Source organism: Mustela lutreola, chromosome 1 (assembly GCF_030435805.1).
Source record: "Mustela lutreola isolate mMusLut2 chromosome 1, mMusLut2.pri, whole genome shotgun sequence".
NCBI lineage: Eukaryota > Metazoa > Chordata > Mammalia > Carnivora > Mustelidae > Mustela > Mustela lutreola.
In genome coordinates, this window is record NC_081290.1 from 175,982,844 (window position 1) to 176,003,016 (window position 20,173).

At 53.5% G+C, this 20,173-nt stretch overlaps 1 protein-coding gene across 1 annotated transcript in view; it reads right to left on the bottom strand.

Annotated features, from left to right (window-relative positions):
- Positions 1-8,301: 8,301 nt before the first annotated feature.
- TMEM123 (transmembrane protein 123) overlaps positions 8,302-20,173 on the bottom strand; it is a 49,293-nt gene continuing 37,421 nt past the window's right edge. The window contains exons 3-5 of the mRNA XM_059179275.1: positions 12,669-12,932; positions 11,561-11,714; positions 8,302-10,131 (exon numbers count right to left, since the gene is read on the bottom strand). Coding sequence (XP_059035258.1) covers positions 10,107-10,131; positions 11,561-11,714; positions 12,669-12,932 — 443 coding nt within the window. The 3' untranslated portion in view covers positions 8,302-10,106. The remainder of the gene's footprint in view (positions 10,132-11,560; positions 11,715-12,668; positions 12,933-20,173) is intronic.

The following is a 20,173-nucleotide window of genomic DNA, read 5'->3' on the forward strand; positions in this document are numbered from 1 at the left end:
GAGGGAATGAAATTATTTTCGAAACTTGTCTACTTTCCTTTTTGCTCGATTGAGGGTCTACTATGGTTATGGGTTGAATTGTGTCCCCCAAATCCATATGCTGAAGTCCTGGTCTCCCTGGTACCTCGGAGTAGGATTGCCTTTCTAGATCGGGCCTTTAAAGGTACCTCAGGCAAAATGCCATCTTCTGAGCCCAAATGTAAGAGGACTGGTGCCTTCCTAAGAAGAGCTCAGGTCACAGACACACCCAGAGGGAGGAGCCCGTGGAAACGCATGGGCAGCAGTCAGCAAGCCGTGGGAGCACCTCGGAAGAAACTGTGCCTACCAGCACCTGGATCTCCGGACTCCTGGCCACCAGACATGGTAAGAAAAGAAATTTCCGTTGCTCAAGTCCGTCTGGTCCTGAGTTGGGCAGGCCTGACAGTGCCAGGTGCTGGCGGCTTTAAGCCCAGTAGCCCATATCCCTTCAGCAGCTACGAAGTGAAATTCGAACGTGGGTCCACCTGGCCCGCTAGCTTGTGCTTTGTGGGCAGGCTGTCCTAGGAAGCCGTATTGATGTTTTTAAAAATTGCATGGGCTCTCCTCAAGCATAAGAACTCGAATTATTTAAATTTCGTTTATTAAAATTTAGATAGTCGGTTTTCATAATGTGTAAGAACTTCTAGGTTTTTGCATTCGGTGAAAATGCTGCATGAAATAGAGGTAAGCGGTGATGTCGTATTTCGCCCCCTTGCCGAGTCCTCTGAGGCTGCAGTGGGCAGTGGGGTCTTGGTCTCTGTTGCTTCTCACGCGGAGCGTCTGTCATAGCAGGTACTTGTGGTGTCGGACCAGGAGGCCCATGTCAGATGCTCTGTTCTGCGTATTGACTGCGTTTTCTGTCCCTGAAGCCCGAGCACGCATGTGAGCCGCGTCTGCTCCACGTGCCGCTGTGGGCTCGGTGACGTGGCGCACACGGCTGTGGTCTGGCTGCAGTCAAGCCCCGGACAGCACAGGCGTGACTGTGGGGCTGCCGCAAGCAGGTTTTCAGGTTTTGCTGGACGTTTTTTTGAGATTCTTGACAATCTGAAATAACTTGCCAGCTGTGGTCTAGAAATACCAAACAAAGGGAAGAGAAGTGTTACGGTGGCAATACGGCGTGGACGACATGAAGTTGCAGGGTAAGTCCCCGGGAAGGCTTCTGGTCAGGAGGAGGCCGTGCGCGGTTGGCGGGAGCGCGAGGTTCTCTGCCCGCCTCGGCTGCACCAGGATGCGTGCGTGGGGCCGGCTGTGGGGGCCAGATGGGCGGGAGGCTGAGCCACCTCTGCGTCTCCTGTTCAACTGCACCTTCCGGTCATTTTACTTCTGTTTGAAAAATATATGGCTCTTCTTTACCTTCTTAACGTATGTGGGGGAAATTGTAGTCAGTCCTCTGCCAGGGCCCCCGCCAGCGCCCTGCTGTGTCTGCCACGCGCCAGAGCTGAGCAGGGCGCTCCCGGCCCCGCCGGCCCCCTGGCCCTCCCTTGTCGGCTGCTGTCCTGTAAGTCCAAGGACAGCCGGCTGTCAGCTTTGAAGATAGACGGGCATTGTTTTCTGGAAGCCTTCTATATGAAGAAAACCTGATGCAGCGGAGGAGGTTCCAAACATCCTGGTCTCAGAATCCCTTTACGGCCCCAGATGTTCCTGAAGGCCCCGAGGAGCTCGTGTTCACGCAGCTGTGTCTGCCTGCGTTGAGCTGCTGTGTGAGATCACAGCGGATCTCCACAGTATTTCATGCTTCATTTGAGAATGAAATAAGTATTCCTTTTAAAAAAGCAGCGCACACTACATGGTAATGTAGCACTTCCTGAGAAAAATCACTGTATAAAGTTCACATTCAGAATGGCATCGATTACATTCTGGCAAAGCTCTGATGTCTGGCCTGATGGCAGACGCCTGGACTCTGGTGTCTGCTTCTGCTTCTAATCTTCTGTAACGTGTTGGCTTTGTTGCAGTTTATGAAGAATGGTCAGCATCTCAGAGGATGTATTTACAAAAGGAAGGAGAATTTCCAGTCATCAGTGGTCTTAAAGTATTTAAGTTTAAAAATTGTGCCTCCTGTTCATCCCTTCCTGCCCACCAGCCCCTACAACCACCACGCCTTTCACTGTTCGATGAGCTTTTGTTTTCTCTTAACACCGCTGACCCTTCAGACAATACGAGGGTTACGGGCACCAGTCCCCCAGTACGGGTGAAAATCTGTGTGTAATTACTGACTTCCCCAAAATTTAACTACTAAGAGTCCACTCTTGGCTGGAGCCTTACTCATAAACAGTTGATTAATACGTACATTGTGTATGTTCTGTGTATTACATGCTGTATTCTTAAATCATACTAGAGCAAGAAAGAATCAAAAAACCATAAGGATGGGCACGTGGGTGGCACAGTCATTAAGCATCTGCCTTCGGCTCAGGTCATGGTGTCAGGGTCCTGGGATCGAGCCCCGCATGGGGCTCCCTGCTCAGTGGGGAGTCTGCTTCTGCCTCTGCCTCTGCCACTTCCTTGCTTGTGTTCCTGCTCTCACGCTCTCTGTCACATAAATAAAATCAGTCTTAAAAAAAAAAACCCCATAAAACACAGTTACAGTATTGTAGTGTATCGACACTACACGTTTATGTAATCATTGAAAAAAAAATCCACATTCTAAGTAGACCCACGACCATCAAACCGGTGTTGTTTAAGGGTCAAATGGATTAAGACTCCTTGGGGAACACTGCACTCTGGATGGATCTTTTTTTTTTTTTTCCTGGATGGATCTTGAACCCGCGTGTCATTGAGAACCATGATGCTTTAGTCATTGGAAAATCGCCCTTGACTGAGTCGTGCGGCTGTCTCTGCTGCTGACATGCGGCGTTGCTCGTTCCCAGAAGTCCCGGCTGGGGTGCGCATCACCGTGGTCCGGCACCTCCGTGAGATGTCTGTGTCCGCGTCGCACTGCGGTTTTCAGCAGCGGCGGCAGCTGCAGTCCGTGCTGCTCACACGCCGAGAAGCGGATGGCTGCTTGGGTGTGCCCGTGTGTGTCCGCCCCCTTCTAAGTGCATGTGCTGCGCGCACCTTTCCTGCCGCTGCTTCTCCATAGCCGGAGGTCGGTGTGGAGGGAGACGCTTCGATGCGCTTACCTTTCCGGCCTTAACGCTGCAGCCAGAGCGCTGGGGTCGGTTTGATGAAGGAGTTTGATGGCATCTTGGTCCTCTGCCACGTGGGGGCAGTGTTTGCTGTTTATAGCGTCCGGGTGGGGCGGCCGTGGCCGCCAGCGCCCTTGACCTCTGGATGCAGACCCGGCTGGCGGCCGTGATCGTGCAGTCTTCGCACATCAGCGACGGTGGCAGGGACTCGTACGTGTCATCAGAGCCCCGAGTGTCCGTGAATGGTAACGTGAATTCACAAGTCAATCCCGGAAGGACTGGCCCAGGGCCGGGCGGGATGGGGGCAGGCTGTCCTCCTGGCAGTCCTTCCGTCGCGGAAGTTGGCTTGGCGCAGCCGTCTGCGGTCCTGGTGCTTTCGGGAGGGAGACTGGGGAGTTGCACCCCGTCTTTCCCTTTCTGTGTGTGTGGGAGCGAGGGGGCCTGCCGTTTGTGCTGAGCTTCGGTGACGTCGGCCGCCTCGGTTGCCAGTATTTCCATCACCAAGGATAAAAGTCTCCTGGGATCTGGCGTGCGGAGGCTTCCACCTCTGTTGTCATCCAGTCTTTTTCGGTGATGAAGGTGACATTTTCTTGTCCGTGTGAGGACTTCATTCCTTATCCGTCCTGAGCTTGGGTGCCATCGGGGTCTCTCACTGGGCCGCACGAGCCTGCAGCGGCCCGCACGGTCTGGCTGGTGGGCGGATCCGTGCGATTGGCTTAGCAGAAGCGGGAGAACCACGACCGTTGCTATTTGTGCAGGGACCTGGCGTCTTCCTGGTGGTGCCCGGCAGGTCTCAACCTGAGAGTTCTCTGAGCTTTTAACCCGTCGTGGTCACATCTTGCCAGCCACGTGGCAGTGCTGCTTGGTGTGAGGGGAGCAGGGCTGGGGCTTCCCTGGAGTCAGAAGGCCTGGCAGGCCCTTTCTCCCTCTGCCCTCAGCTTTTCTCCGAGGGCCCGTGTCTGCCCTTCCCGTGGGTCAGGAGGGTAAGCAGGGTGGCACGTGGGTCTGCACGTGGGACCCACTCCCTTAGCGGGCTCCGCTCACGGCAGGGGCAGCGGTCCTGTCCCCCAGCTGTGTCGCCGGAGCCATTGCGCTCCCCTCTGGCGGGGCTGCTGTCGTGTCCTAAAGGTGGAGCCTGGGTCGATGCGGAGGCTGCCTCGGGGTTGGCTCCCCGCCAGGACCTGCGCACTCTCCAGTGGGGACACCGCTGGCTGACCACGCATGGTGCGTGTGTGTCGCTCCGCATGCTCTGTGCCTGGACAGTAGGCCTCGGAGCTCTGCATTTCCAAGTCCGTAGGGTTTTCTCTGAAAACTCATGACAGCAGCTGCAGAGTTTCACGGAGACTAAAGCTTTCTCTGTCCTCACCGGGCACAGAACCTGTGTGGCACTTGTCGGACCCCGCGCACGGCCGTGTCCCCAGCGGAATTCCAGCTCTCCATGACGCTCTTCGTTTGCAGGCGTCGTGATTGCTGGGCTCACCCGTGCTCTAGCCTGCTGCGGAGGGACTGGGGGTGTTGTATAGAGACTGAAGGTGAGAAGGCACGAGGGCAGCCACGGAGAGGAGTGACGGGCTTGCAGGGGACGGGGTGCCAGGAATATGCGTTGTCGCGTGGGGAGCAGCGCCTGAACGAAAGCCCCTGAGTGCCACCGTGGGGGCGCGGGATACGCAGGCTCTGCGGGCAGATGCCAGTCCGGACAGCGGCGAGCTCCATGTTCAGAGCTGTGGGGAGTTCACGTCGCGTTCGGGAGAGGAGGAGTCAGTCATTCTGGTTTTGTTTCGTTAGTTAACACAATGTAGTATCAGCTTCTGGCGGACAGGACCGGGACCCCGCTCTTCCAGACACCTCCCGGGGCTCAGCACGGCCGGCGCCCTCCTCCGTCCCCACCCCCGGCCCGCGTCCGCTCTGGGGACTGTCAGCGTGTTTTCTGTAGGTCAGTCTGTTTCTTGGTTTGCCTCTCAGTTTTTCTTTTCTTTTTTCCTTGGCTCGTGTGTTTTGTTTCCTAAATTCCACATGAGTGAAATCAGACGGTACTTGTCTTTCTCTGACTTGACTTTGCCTGGGATGGACTCTCCGGCTCCGGCCAGCCGGCTGCAGGGCTCGTTCTTTTTGACAGCGGATACTCCACCGTGTGCATACAGACCGCGTCTCTGCCCACTTTGCTGTCGCTGGACATCCGGGCGCTCTCCATAATTTAGATCTTGTTGAAAATGCTGCTGTAGACTTTGGGGTGCACACTTTTGAATTAGTATTTTTCTATTCTTTAGGTAAATGCCCAGTAGTGCGATTGCTGGGTCATAGGGCAGTTCTATTTTCAACTTTTTGAGGAACCTTCATGCTCTTTTCTAGAGTGGCTGCACCAGCTTGCATTCCCACCAACCGTGGAGGAGGGTTCCCCTTTCTCCGCATCTTTGCCAACATCTGTCGTTTCCTGACTTGTTGATTTTAGCCATTCTGACTGGTGTGAGGTGGGATCTCATTGTGGTTTTGATTTGTATTTCCCTGATGCCCGGTGATGTGGAGCAGTTTTTCATGTGTCTGTTGGCCAACTGGATGTCGTCTTTGGGAAAATGTCCTCTGCTCATTTTTTAATTGGATTATTCATTTTGTGGGGGGGTTGAGTTTTATAAAATCTTTACGGATTTTGGATTCTAGCCCTTTATCTGATATGTCATTTGAGAATATCTTCTCCTACTCAGTTAGTTATCTTTTCGTTTTCATGACTGTTTCCTTTGCTGTGCAGAGGCTTTCTACCTCGATGAAGTCCCGATAGTTCATTTTGGCCCTTGTTCCCTTGCCTTTGGCGAAGTTTCTAGGAAGAAGTTGCTGTGGCTGAGGTTGAAGAGGTTGCTGCCTGTGTTCTCTAGGACCGTGATGGATTTCTGTCTCACATTGAGGTCTTTCATCCATTTTGAGTCTATTCTCGTGTGTGGTGCAAGGAAATGGTCCAGTTTCATTCTTCTGCCTGTGGCTGTCCTGTGTTCCCAGCACCATTTGTTGAAGAGACTGTCTTTTTTCCATTGGACATTCTTTCCTGGTTTGTCGAAAATTAGTTGACCGTAGAGCTGAGGGTCCATTTCCGGGCTCTCTGTTCTGTTCCGTTGATGCACGTGTGTGCAGGCGGGCATTGGAGATAAGTGGGACTAGAGTGTGCAGAGCTGGAGAACGGAGCTGTTGGTAAGCACTTTCCAGGCAGAGGGGAAAATATGAAGAAAGACAAATGCATGAGGCATTTTTGGAAAATGAAGGTGAGTAATGGGAAACAAGGTTGGGAAGGTAGGATGGGTACCAGCTTTCAGAGGACGATACATTATGGGCTTTGTTAGTGTAAACGGACCAGTCCATGAACACAGGATGCCTTCGCTCTCTTTAATATTTTCGGCATCTCTCACCAGTGTCTGGTGGTTTTCAGGGTAGAGCTCTTCAACATTGACATGTAACCCTGAGTATTTTGTTTCTGATGCTGTTGTAAATGGGATCTTTATTTTTCAGATACTTTTGTTGTCTGTGTGTAGAAATGTCGCTGTTCTTGGAATGGTGATTTTGTGTCCTCACCTTCATTGAGTTTATGCATCCGCTCTACCAGGTTTTGGTGGAGTCTTTGGGATTTTCTGTTTATGAAACATGTTGTGTGCCGAGAGACTGCCACACTTGGACTTCTGGTGTGTGGTCGTGGTCACTCCACCTCCCTTGGGACCCTGATCTGCAGATTCTGAGGGCCGCTGGAGGCCTGTCCTACAGGGACATCACTCTATGGAATGACACCGCTTCCCTAAGGTTTTATCATGAACACATGTTGAATTTTGTCAGATGCTTTTGTGTCTCCAAGAACCAGGACGGAATGATCGCAGTCCGTTAGTGCTGTGTACCACGGATTCATCTGCGCCCCAGACCATCCCTGCATCCCAGGGATGGATCCCCGAGGAGTCTGGTAAGTGAGCCTGTGCATGGGCTGGCTTCTGTCAGTAGGAAAAAATGCTGGCATTTGTATTTGGGGGATTTACCTTCAAGTTTTCTGGTTTCTCTCTCTCTCTCTTTTTTTTTTTTTTTTCAAGATTTTATTTGACAGAGAGATCACAAGTAGGCAGAGAGAGGGAGAGAGGAAAGCAGGCTTCCTGCTGAGCAGAGAGCCCAATGCGGGTCTCAATCCCAGGAGTTTGGGATCATGACCTGAGCTGAAGGCAGAGGCTTTTAACCCACTGAGCCACCCAGGTGCCCCTCTGGTTTCTCCCTTTCTGGCTTCGGTATTATGGTAATGCTGTTTTGTTTTGTTTTTTAAGATTTTATTTATTTGACAGAGATCGTAAGTGGGCAAAGAGGCAGGCGGGGGGCAGGGAAGGAGGTTCCCTGCTGAGCAGAGAGGCTGATGCAGGGCTCGATCCCAGGACCCTGAGATCATGAGCCAAAGGCAGAGGCTTAACCCACTGAGCCACCCAGGCGCCCCAATGCTGGCTTTTTAAAATGAGTTTCAGGTGGGGGAGGTCCCCCACTGTCTGCGTCAGTAGAGCCTGTGACTCCTGATCTCAGAACATCATGAGTTCAGCCCCACGCTGGGCCGAGAGAGTACTTTTACTCCTCACTGGTCTGTTGAATCTGTTTCTCGTGGACTTGGTCTCCGCTGTGGCTGGGCTGTGACCGCCAGACCGGCTCAGCCCCGGCTCCGGTGCAGGTCAGGTTCTCCTGAGGCTGGGAACAAGGCGGAGCTGCAGTGGGTCCCAGTGGAGACAGCCTCCCTCCGCGGCCCTGCTTCTGCAGGTGGGACATCCTCTGCCCTCTCCAGACCAAGTGCTGCTTGTTGCAAGCCCCCCACTTCAGTCTCTGGTTCCTAGCGGTCAAGGCCACCCTCCGTCCTGTGTGCGGGTCTGTACATTGAGGGATGTGTCGCTGGTGGAGGTTTCTCACATGAACGTACCTGTTCTTCTAATTCTTCCCAGCAGAAGCAGGAAGCAGCATGAACAGAGCGTCCTGAGCCCGGCTTGTCAAATGTTGGGGTTCCGGGAGTCTGGGGTGGCCCTGACGCAATTTGTGCTGCTCCCAGGGTTTCAGGTGAGCCTGCTGACACTTCTGTGTCGCTGGACCCCTACAGTGAGGCCTCTTTACTTGGGGCTTTTCATTTCTCTGGAGTTTGAGGAAACAAAGCAAAACCACACACAAAAAGCTCTTAAATGAAGAACAAAATTTTATTCTAAAAATAGATCTCAGTAACAGTGAAATACCAAAAGTTGGTTATTATGATAAAAAGAGAAAAAGAAACTGCTTTAAGTTTGTCTCCTGAAAAATACAAAATTCCTACTGATATATTGCCAGCTCTTATCTGTGGGGGAAATGCTCATGGTTTGAAATACCCAAAGTCCAGATTGGATTCTACCAGCTCGTCGAGTGGATACATTCTCAAGGAAGCAAACAGAAGTGCGCATCTGCGGAAGCAAACACACTGAGGACAGGAATTTAGGCTTAGAACGTGGGGGCCACATGGGAGCCGTGGTGCTGCCTCCAACTCCCCGTTTCTGCACGGGGGCCGGAGGGAGCCGTGCTCCAGCTTCCCTACACAGAAGACAGTTTTTAGACCCAAAGGCAGCTGGAAAGGCATTTAACGGCATTTCTTCTAACAGGCAGAGTCAGGCCCGGCTTCCAGGTTCTGACAAACCCCAAGCCCTGAAGTGGGAAGCACGCAGGAAACGGACAACTGGAAAGGCCCTCGTGGGACTCCAGACGAAAGCATGTACTCGAAGCATGAGTGGATTTCACAGCGAGAGCTGGCGGCGCTGTCAGGTCACGACCACAGCCCCCCTCTCTGCAGCCAGGGCTGCCCTGTGCTTCCGTGGCTTCCTGCCGCAGTGTGTGTCTCGCAGACCCGCCCTGTCCCCTGGTCCTCACGTCCATGGACCATGATGCAGAGTAGAAATGGCGCTTTCATATGAAATTCATGGTATTCTCTGAAAGCCAAAAGCTGGTCCCAAGTTACATTTAAACCCTGTTCGGTGTAGACGCAGGGTCATTTGGACATCTAAGCTATTTCTGAATTAGCAGAAACAGAAATGCCATTTTAATGAAGTACAGCCTAGCCTGGGTGGTCACTTAGGTGGACTAAATACTTTTTCTTTTCTTTCTTTTTGTCAGACTTGACCCTGAGTTTTCGCTGCTGTAATCTAAACCATAAAGCCGAACCCTTGGACCTCCGTGGATGGACACTGTTGTCAGCAGCACAGAGCTGGGTGCCCTCCACGGGAGATGAGGGGCCTCAGGACTCGTAAGTTTCTGTTTTTAAAAACTGAAGACTCTAATCCCAGTACAAAGGTTTTTTTTAGTATACTAATTTCCCCAAATCGGAGTAAAATCAGCAGTGCACAAGAATGCAGCATCATCCTGCTGTAGGGGAGGGGCGCCCTCCTGGGGTGGTAACACAGCCGTGAGCCGTTGGGGGGTGGTTTCCCACTGCATTACAGGGTCCCGCTCCAGGAAGCAGCTGTGCAGTTTCCAGCAAGGCCACTGTTCTCACAGCAGCTTTAAACCCTTGGTCAACACTGCAATTCCCCTGACCTACACCAACCACCTGGAGCCCAGAGGAGGCCGCAGGAGGAATGGGCTCCCTGGCGGGGCCGAGGCCTGTTGATGCGTCTAGTTTTGAGTGGGGGCTGGGGCAGTGCCGTTGGTTTCAAAACCCGAGTACTGAGCTCGAAGAGCTGCGGCTTCCCTGTGCTTTCTGCTCCGTGGCGTCAGTGTAAAAATCCCAAGGCCCGAAGGGGGTGGGTGCCCTTTGGGGAGGAGGTCGTTAGTCACACCTTAGGGTGACCAGGGCTACGCTGAAGGGGAGGACTTGTCTCTATTAGTCAACGTTAACTACCTGTTTCAGACACACATGTAGAAACCCAGACCCTTTTCACAATATGGTGTATAGCAGATGGGTGGCCATCGCCACAAGTGAGGGCTGTTCCCAATCTTCTTGCCGTGGGTCCTTGCCTTTCCTTAAATGATGGCGTCGTGTTCGTCACTGTAAGACATGAGAAGTTGAAACCGTTTTGTATTTTCAGATTAATAATTTCAAGCTCTGGGATCAACACTGGCCTTTACAGAAAAACCTTGCTTACGTATCACGCCCACCACACAACCGGAGGAGCTGGGCGCACTTCCTCTTGGCCTCTGCTCTGCGCTTCCCAGCCAAGCACCCACAAGCCCTTGAACATTTCCTCCGTGAGAGGTGCGGTGCGAGCGACCCTGTATCTCATGCAGGCAGCCGGCCGAGGACCCGCGGGACGGCCCAGGTGAGCGCTGCTCTCTGCGGGCCCAGCACCCAAGGCTTAGCGCCGCCCCCGCCCGGGACAGAAGACGCTGCCGTGCCTGGAACCTCCCAGCTTCGGAGCCGCACCTTCCTTTGCACCCCCCAGATTAGCGCGCACCCGAGCTTCAGAGCAGTGTGTCTGCCCCATCCGCATTCTTCCCGGGGCCTGCAGGGCAGGGTGCGTGGGGAGCACGCGTGCTGCAGGGGCCCCCCAGGCAGGAACGGAGCTCAGAGAAGCTGAAGGGACCTGGTTCAGCCGCTTTAGTGCTCTGTAGCCTCCCCTCCGTCAATAAACAGCAGCGCTGGAAAACACTTGTGGCACTGGATTTACTCAGAATGTACCTTCTGTTTTAACTGGGGAAATACACCAAAAGCACGAGATAAATTCTTATAGAAACAGAGGTATCCAACACGCTGCGTCCAGTCTGTTTCCTCCCTGGGGTGATCTAGAGTTCCAGATGTGCAGGCAAAACACCCCGACTTTGCCAAAGCCTCGTGTCTCTTGGTTCAGTGGTCAACCTGGGAGGCCCTTTCATGCTCTCCTGTGTCCTGGGAACTCAAGATGCGTGCCCGTGGCTCCAGGCCTCAGGGCACCTGGCGTCAGGTGACCCGTTGTGTGTGTCTGTCTCGTCAGCTCCACACCCAGCAGAAGCGCAGAGACTGTGCGGGACGCGTGTGTGTCCTTGGGGGTCTGTGCTAACGATCAGTTCCCGCACCTCAGTAAGAATCAGCCCAGAAAGGACTTCAGAGAACTAGAGTAGCGAGGAGGTGACCCCCCCCACAGCTCCAGGCCTACAGAAGGGGCCTTGCTGGTCAGGTGACATCCGCTCACTCACTATCCCGAGTTAACAGAGAAAATGACACTGTTAGGATTTCTTTCAAACCCTGTTTCTAGCGGGGCCGTGCCTCCGTGCCGCGGAAGTGCCCCACACAGCCAGTCCGATGCCTGCAGGCCCGAGGGACGAGGGGTTTGAGTACTTCTTCCTCGGCAAGGGAATGGGCGTCCGTTTATAATGTGCACGTTGCCAATGACCTTTGGGCACAGGGTTAATTGGAATGTGATTCCTAGCCCTGGGCCCTGCTCTAGCATTTGGCTGTGGTATTTAAGGAAATAGAGAAACAAGTTCTGACCCAGACTCACATGGTTCTGTAGCGAATGCCTCGTCTCGAATAGTACGTCCTGCATCCGACATAGAGAAGCGACAGGACTCCCAGCGTCAACACGATACCGCCCAGGAAGCTGCCAATGTCGAATTTTGATCCTGGGTTTCCGGTAGAATTAATAGTTGGTGTGACTAGAAGAAAACAAAAGACAGGCTTTAGTAGCTTTTAAACAACCCTGTTAAAATAAACTGCCACGGTGAACTTCTAAGAGAAGCCGAAAGCCCACTCTGCGCTGGGTGACGGCTGGGCTCCGGGTGCTTCCAGCCGATGCAGCATCTCCTGGCCCCTGCCCGTCCCTGCATCTGAGGGTTTTTGTGCTCTTGGACCCCGACCTTCCACCGCAACCCCAGGGGGGGGAACTGGGTTCCTTATTGGTGCCCGTAAGAGTCTGCCTGAACCACGGACACCACAGCGGGGATCCTGCGGCTGGATCCAGTCTTCGTGGTTCTGACCAGAACTCCTTCTGCATAAACTGGGGACTTGACTATTTTGGCTTTATCACCCCAAAGGCCCTTGAGACAGAGCAACCAACTTGAGAACGTGGACTAGCGAGAACGCTGCCGAGTGGAGGCCAGAGAGCTCGAGGCGTCACGAGCCGCTTGGCACGGCCACACTCTGCGTCCGTGAAGGTCACAGTTAGGTTCTGCATTCATGGTTTCCCAGGCATTTTCATACACAGTGCCGGCTGACCGCAGGGATTGCCCCGGGATGACCTGGAGGGCCTGACGGCGGAGCTGAGCTGGAAGCACGGGAACCGTGGCGGGACCGGAGAGCCCGGCGCCGCTGCTACCTGCTTCTGGTCTGTATCGAGGGACCCGGAGGCCCAGGCAGGACATGTTTTCAAGTCAGATAATGACCGTTCCCTGTTAGGATGTGTCCCCTCCCCCCCACTGTCGTCATACAGCCTGGTGAAGTCGGAAACGTCTCATCCACTGGGCTGGGCCCAGCAGGACTGATGCCTCCGGCGTGTGCAACAGGACAGCCCTGTCCGCGCTCACGCTTCGCAGGAGGGCGGATGACAGGAACACGGCACGGGACCACCACGCTCCGCAGACACGGGGGCCGGGGGCAGCTTTGATACGTACGTGTCACGGAGGAAGAAATGGACGTGACCGAATTGTTGTGGGCTGGGGTGGTCACTGAGGTTGGCGTTGTCTGGGTTGTGTTCTGGGAAACCAAGCTGGTGTGAGTCCTGTTGGAGTCCACAGGTGTGGTGATTCGAGCTGTTGCTGTGGATGTCAAGGCCGTGACCGCCTCTGTCTTGGCAACTGAAGACCGTGGCGTTGTCGACGGTCTCAAGGTGCTGGTGGGCTGGCTCGTGTGGTTGGAGGTCACAGTGGTGACATTTTCTGCAAGACGATGGTAAGATGTTAGCTGTGGTGCAGAGGCTTAGGGAATCGGGACCCACATTGTGGGGGACCCAGCTGCACGGAGATGCCGAGCCCCCCACCTCTGCCTCCTGAAGCCACAGGTGCAACGGCCCAGTGTCACAGGTGGGAAGAGACCCTGCGGGGTCCCAGCCTGTGCTGCCTTGAAGCTGGGAGCTCGGAGACTGGAAATAATACAGAGGACTGCGTCCCTGCAGGGTAAGGCCTGTGCCGTAACCATCTGTCACCACCTCTTCCCCCTGTCCTGCCACAAGTAGCAGGCAAGCGGGCGGATGGATGGACGGAGGAAGGGTGTTCAGCAAATGGACCGACGGACGGAGGAAGGGTGTTCAGCAAGCGGACCGACGGACGGAGGAAGGGTGTTCAGCAAGCGGGCGGACGGACGGAGGAAGGGTGTTCAGCAAGCGGGTGGATGGACGGAGGAAGGGTGTTCATGGCGCTGATTCTGCACCACCTCCTTCCCTGGTGCTTTGGGCAAGCGAGCGTGAGCTGCGCGTTAAGCCCCTGCACGGGCTGTGGTGGGGAAGGTCAGGGCTACTTCCCGCCGTGCGCCGGGACGTCACCGGCTGGTGCCAGTGCGGCTCCTTGGAAATCTTCTCCCTCAGTCTCTAGAGGCTTCACGACTCCAAACACCTGAACCTGACGTACAGGTTTTCATGCAAAGGCGCCTGTCACTACTCCCCGAAATACCTAAGAAAATTCCTCGTTTCCCATTTGGAAAACGGCTTCCTCTTGGCCCTGTGTGTACGTCGGAGCGAGGCCGTGCCCAAAAGCCAGCTCGCTTCCCACGGTACCTTCCCTGTAGCACCACGGCCTACCCCTCTGTGGCCGGAGGAGGAGCCTCCAGGTCCTCCGTGGAGGAGCCACGGGCGCCTCCGGCCCTGGACTTGAGCTGTACGGCTGCTTATTTGTCTCAGCTTTTACTCTTCAGGTTTCTAATATGTTTTCTTAGCTTCGGGTCCCTACTGTGTGGTGTCACCACAGAGAATTATCTAGTTTTTTCAAAAGGCCAAAAGACTACGTCAGCGCTGTAGTTACTGCGCGGAGCGGACACAAGCGGCAAAGCCTGAATCCGGATGCTCGCTCTAGAGAGACGGCGCTTCACATCGGCAACCTTCCCTCTTTCACACTTGTGCGTGCGCCGCTGCGGTGGGACAGAACACGGAAGCCGTGTGGTGTGGACACGGCATCTTCAGAACGATCTGTGCACGGTGAAGCAACATGGGCTGCTTTTGGATGCAGCGTGCACACATTCACACTAACACACACACGCCCGGGCCCCCACTCTGCAGGGAGACGTTCTTCAGAGATACTGGACAGAGGCACGGGGGTAGCAGCAGGAGCTGTGGTAGGTTTACCCAAATAATGAAAACCCGAGTGCGTTAGAGAAACAAGCTCACCATTCCCACACACGGAGAAAACAGGCAGGCAAGTGTATAAAACCGCCTCCGACATGTGGACGCATGAACCGATCAGGAAGCTCCCGCCGAGGTCCACGCTCAGGCCCACGAAAGTGACGCGCTCGCCTGGGGTACGAGTGCCCCTCCCCATCCCTCCTGGGAGGCCCTGCACGGTGCAGGGGTGTCAGAGCGAGGCGTGGGTGCGGGTCACGCAGCCCGGCGACTGCGGTCAGCGCCGCAATGTGTCTGAGGCTGCTCAGTTCCTACGTTCAAAATTGAAATTCCAGAAGGGAAACCAGCTGTATCCATTAACACAGAAACTTAAGTGTGTGAATAAGGTCTCGGAGACAAACAGGGTTGCTGGAGGGAGAAGGCGGAGAGATGGAGTAACTGGGTGATGGGATTAAGGGCCGTGGGTGATGTGCTGAGCACTAGGGGTTACACGCAACTAATGAATCACTGAATACTAGTCTCAAAAACTAATGATGTGCTATATGTTGGCTAATTGAACTTAAATAAATAAAAATATTTTTTAAAAAGTGGAAAAAAAAAAAAACTAAGGTCTCGGGTACCCGGGATGGTCTGTTTGCCCCAGTGCCGTGTGGGACACAGCTGAGCAGGGCTCGGAGCCCCGCGTCCCTGCTCTTGCCCGAGGCCGTGCCCATGCTGCTGTTTGCACACATGTCGCCCCCGCTAAGGACAGAAAGGGCACGGATCACAGTGACAAGGGCATCGGCAAGAACGGTCATTTCCGTCTCCTGCTGCTCAAAACCCCTCATTCTGGCGCTTCTCACCGTGCGTGGCCCAGAACGCACTCCCGGCCCCCGGCCCGCACACGCACAGAGGATGCTAGGAGCGCGCGGTCCAGGCTCTGCGTGAACGGTGTACTTGCGTTGTTCCACTTTCATCTCCCTTCTCATCAAATGTCTGCTTTCCATTTTTTGGACCTCTTCGTTGTATTATTTAATAAAAATTAATGCATACTGTTGAGAGAGCGAGAGACCAATGTGGGGGGGAGGGACAGAAGGGGAAGGAGGGACAGAATCCCAAGCAGACGTCCTGCTCCACGTGGAGCCTGTCGCAAGACTCGATCCCAGGACCCTGAGATCATGACCTGAGCTGAAATCAAGTCAGAAGCTTAACCGACTGAGCCACCTACGCGCCCCCCCAAATTATTGTATCTTGCTTTACTTTTCAACAGATGTAGCAGGTTACCAACTGCACGAACTCCTGCTGCATTTTCACTGAACTGCACACAGGCCAGTGGGACTCGCTGGACCCGTCCAGCGACCAGAGGGCAGGTCCCGGCTCCCCAGCAGGACCCTCCGCGCCTTCCCCTCACGGGCTCCCATCTCTGTGCTTGGCTCCTGCTCCTTCCTGGGCCCATGGTGCTCCCTCAGCCTCGTGAAGCTCTGCTCTGTTCAAGGCCCAGCCCAGGCAGCACGCCGACTGCATGGGAAACGCACAGAACGGCCGCCGCCAAGATGCAGATGAGAGGGAAGAAAGCAGCCCGGAGCTGCGCGTTCACAGGAGACCCGAACTTGACCGGTGCGGACAGTGGAAGCACAGAGGTTACCACCAGCCAGTAACCGAGCGGGGAACAGGCAGAGGTTCCGGCTCCAGCAGAGCCCGTCACCTCCTCCCGCGTACACCAAATCCGCACGGACCCACAGAACAACTTCCTCTGGAAAATCCCCACAACTAGGTAAGCAGCTCCTCCATGTGGAGCAGAGACGAGCTGCAGGGCACGGGGCGGGGGGGGGGGGGGAGAGGCTGAGACCCGAGCTTGCTGCGCCTCCCCTCCCCGCCTGGCACAGTGTGCCCCATCACAAGAGAACTCGCAACCCTCTCCCTGAACCACACATCGGGTGCCCCACCCTGCACACCTGCCCGGGGAGCTGAGCCCAGAGGCGCTCTGGCCTTGAAAACCAGCAGGGCTCAGGCCCACCACACCCCCAGACACCTTTAAGGGGTTCGCTTACTCAGTGTTGCTCGCCCAGGGACAAGCACGGAGGCAGCCGATTGACAGATGCCCAGACTCGATGTCAAAGAGGCTCCCCTGCTCATCTGCCGGTGTCGGCCCAAATGGCAGGCATGCACTTCCACACACATCGGGGGGCCGATGGGTCCTCTCTTGGGCAGAGATGGTCTCGCCCTCTGCCTCACTCCAGCCCCCCGTATCTCCAGGACAAGAGCCCGCGGCCCACGCTCCTTGCTGGCCTGGCTCTGGTGGCCGGGGTCTGCGTTCCTGGGTCCCACGGACTGTAACGCCTGGGAAGGCAGCTCCAGGCCAAATGCCTCGCCAGGGCACGGGATACACGGCAGACTGAAACACGCCTCGTCCTCCCGTGAAGGACGCCCATTCCCTCGGGCTAAGGCACCTTCACGCTCTGCCTGCCTCCCTCCAGGTCACTGGCGTCTCATGGAAAGGAGCTTGAACACTTGCCTGGCCGCTGCATGTTTTAAAGCGCTGCGCAGCGGATGCCTCCAGCTCACCTGGCTGGTGCCCAGCAGGACATGCGCGTCAGTCCCCGTGTGTCCGGCTGCTTCCAGGGCTGCCGCCTGAGTGTGTGGCTTACGATCTGCCTGAGCCTCGGTTCTGGGACTGCGCGCCCACGGACGGGCTTGGCGCAGCCTCGGCTCCTAGGAGCCATGAGAAATAAAAGGACGCTTCATGATCACAAAGTTCTGAAAGACGAGCCAGGGTAGGACTGAGTGGTAAGGTTCATCTGCTACCTGAAGCCACCCCTTCAAGATGAGAGACACCTGCTTCATCTGTGTGAGCTAACAGGTAATGAAGAAATAGGAACACAGTCCAAAGTAAACCACAAGAACCTCAGAAAAAGTTCTTAATGAAATGGAAATAATTTACCTGATAAAGGGTTAAAAATAATGGTCAAAGCGAGAGGAATGGAGGAGCACAGTGGGGACTTCGACGGGGAAAGAAAGCAAAGTCCCACGGAGAAGCCACATTGCTGGAGAACACAGCAGCGGGCTGGAAAAGCACCAGAGGGGCCCCACAGCCAGCTGGTTTCCGCAGAAGAAAAGATGAGCAGGACTCACCCAGTCGCAGAAGCAAAAGGATAAAAGAATGAATAAAAGTGAAAAGAGCTTAAGGGACTTACGGGGCAAGGTCAAGCAAAGCAGTATGTTCACATTACAGGAGCCCCAGAAGAAAGAAAGAAAGGAGCAAAAAATCTGAAGAAATTGTGGCTGAAAAGTTTCCTAACCTGGGGAAGGACACAGACATCCAGGTCCAGGATGCACACAAAGTTCCAAATAAAAGGAAACCACAGAGATCCACGCCAAGCCACATCCCAATTAAAACACGAAGCATTAAATAAAGGAGAGAATCTGTACAAGAGAAGCCCCACAAGATGGTCAGAGTTTCCAGCAGACGCTCTGTGGGCCGGAAGAGGTGGCAAAACACGTTCTAAGCCTGCAAAGAAAAAACTTCCAACCAAGAATACTCGATCTGGCAAAGCTGTCATTTGGAAATGAAGAATTTTCCAGAAAAGCAAAAGCTCAAGTCCTTCATCCCAATCAGACCAGCCTTGCAAGAAACGTTAACAGGACTTTTAAAGCCAAAACAAAAAGGTGCTGGTTAGTAACAGGAAAACACACGGAAGAAGAAAGGCACAGCTGAGACAGAGCTACTCTTGCGAAGGTGGTGGGTTCGTGGCTTACACAGTCACACAAGATTAAAAGTCAAAAGCACTAAAAGCAGGACCACGGTAGTGAATGCAGGGACGCACGGTATGAAAGAGCTACGGTGACGGTGACGAAGTCCTAACACCGGGGGAGGGAGAAGAGTCGTAGGTGGCCACCCGCTGGAGGAGGCCGCTGTAACCGCGAGCTGTTGGCCCGCATCCTGGTCGCCGCAGCAGCAGAGCAAAGCCCGTGGAGAAGCGCAGGTTGGACAGGAAAGGTCTCCGCGCACGGCGGGAGAAGCGCCGGCCGAAGGAAGACCCGGAGAGGGGAACAGAGGCCCAGCACAGCGGCTGGGAGAGAACAGAACAGAATGGCAGTGAGGACATTCCTGTCAGTAACTACTCTCCATGCAAGCGGACTCCATTCTCCAGAAGAAAGCACGGCGGAACGGGAAGTTAACGAGTCATCTATGTATCGGTGTGCGGCCTGCGAGACTTCAGCCCCAGGAACGGACAGAAAAGAGCCCAGGAGGCCCCGAGAAGGCCGCGAGCGCTGTACTTCCGTCAGACAAAAGAGACTTTGTTGTATTCTTTTTAAAGTAGGCTCCATATCCAGTGTGGGGCTTAAACTCATGACCCTGAGAAGAAGAGTCACATTCTCTACCAACTGAGCCAGCCAGGCGCTCCCAAAATAGACTTTAAAACAAACAATGAAATGAGACACAAAAAGGGCATTAAATAAAGAGTCACTCCAGCAAGAGCATAAAACGTTTGTATATATTTATGCATCCAACACAGAGAACTGAAATGTATAAAGCAAATAGTAATAGGTCAAAAGGGAGAACTAGAAAACAATAATAGCAGGGTCTTTAAAACCCCTGCATTAAGCTCCATCGCTAGGGGGGCACCTGGGCGGCTCAGCTGAGTGTCAGACTCTTGGTTTCGGCTCAGGTGATGATCTCCGGGTTATCTATGGGATTGAGCCCTGCCCTGCGCTCTGTGCTGTCCATGTGGGGAGTCTACTGGAGATTCTCTTTCTCTTTCTCTCTCTCCCTCTCAGTCTCCCCTCTTTGCTCTAAGATAAATAACTAAATCTTTAAAGAAAAGATCTTTAGGAAAGTAAAAAAAAAATACTGACCTTAAACAATACATCAGACCAGACATACATTCCATCAGTTATTTTGGTGGTATCTATGTATCAGAAATCAAATAGGAGGCGCCTGGGATCGAGCCCCACATCGGCCTCTCTGCTCAGCAGGGAGCCTGCTTCCCCTTCTCTCTCTGCCTATTTGTGATCTCTGTCTGTCAAATAAATAAATAAAATCTTAAAAAAAAAAAAGAAAAAAAGAAATCAAATATATATATTTGGTGGTATAATCACAGACATGCATAGAACATTCCATCCTAAAGCAACAAAATACACATTATTCTCAAGTGCACATGGGATACTCTCTAAAATATATATTATCTTGCCACAAAACTAGTCTTACTAAATTAGAAAAAAAAATACCAAGTGTATTTTCTAACCACAATGGTATAAAATGAAAAATCAATTAAGAGAAGAAAACTAGAAATTCACCAATATGCAAAGTTTAAATATGCTGTTTAACAACCAGTGGTTCAAAGGGAAAAACAAAAAGGGAAATCAAAATACACCTTGAGGCAAATCCAAGTACAACACACCACAAATCACAGGAATCAGCAAAAGCAGCTCTAGGAAAAAAGCTGACAGAGATAAATGTTACCTCAAGAGACAAGAAACACCTCAAACAACCTCACTTCATACGTCAAGCGACTAGAGACAAGACAAAGCCCCAGGCTGGTGGAAGGATCCCGGTGGGCACAGAAATGACGGAGACTGAAAAGATCGATGAAATACAAAGATGTTTCTTGGAAGGGATGATCCAAATTGACAAACCTGTAGCTAGAACCCCTGAGAAGAAAAGGACTGGAATAGAATCAGAAATCACAGAGATGTTACAGTGGACACCACAGAATTACTAGGCACGACCATATGCCAACAAAGCTGACAACCTACAAGAACGGATACATTCCTAAAAACACAACTTTCCAAACTGACTCATGAATAAGGGATCTGAACAGATCAGACCTGTCGCTACTAAGGAGACTGAGTCAGTAAACAAAAACCTCC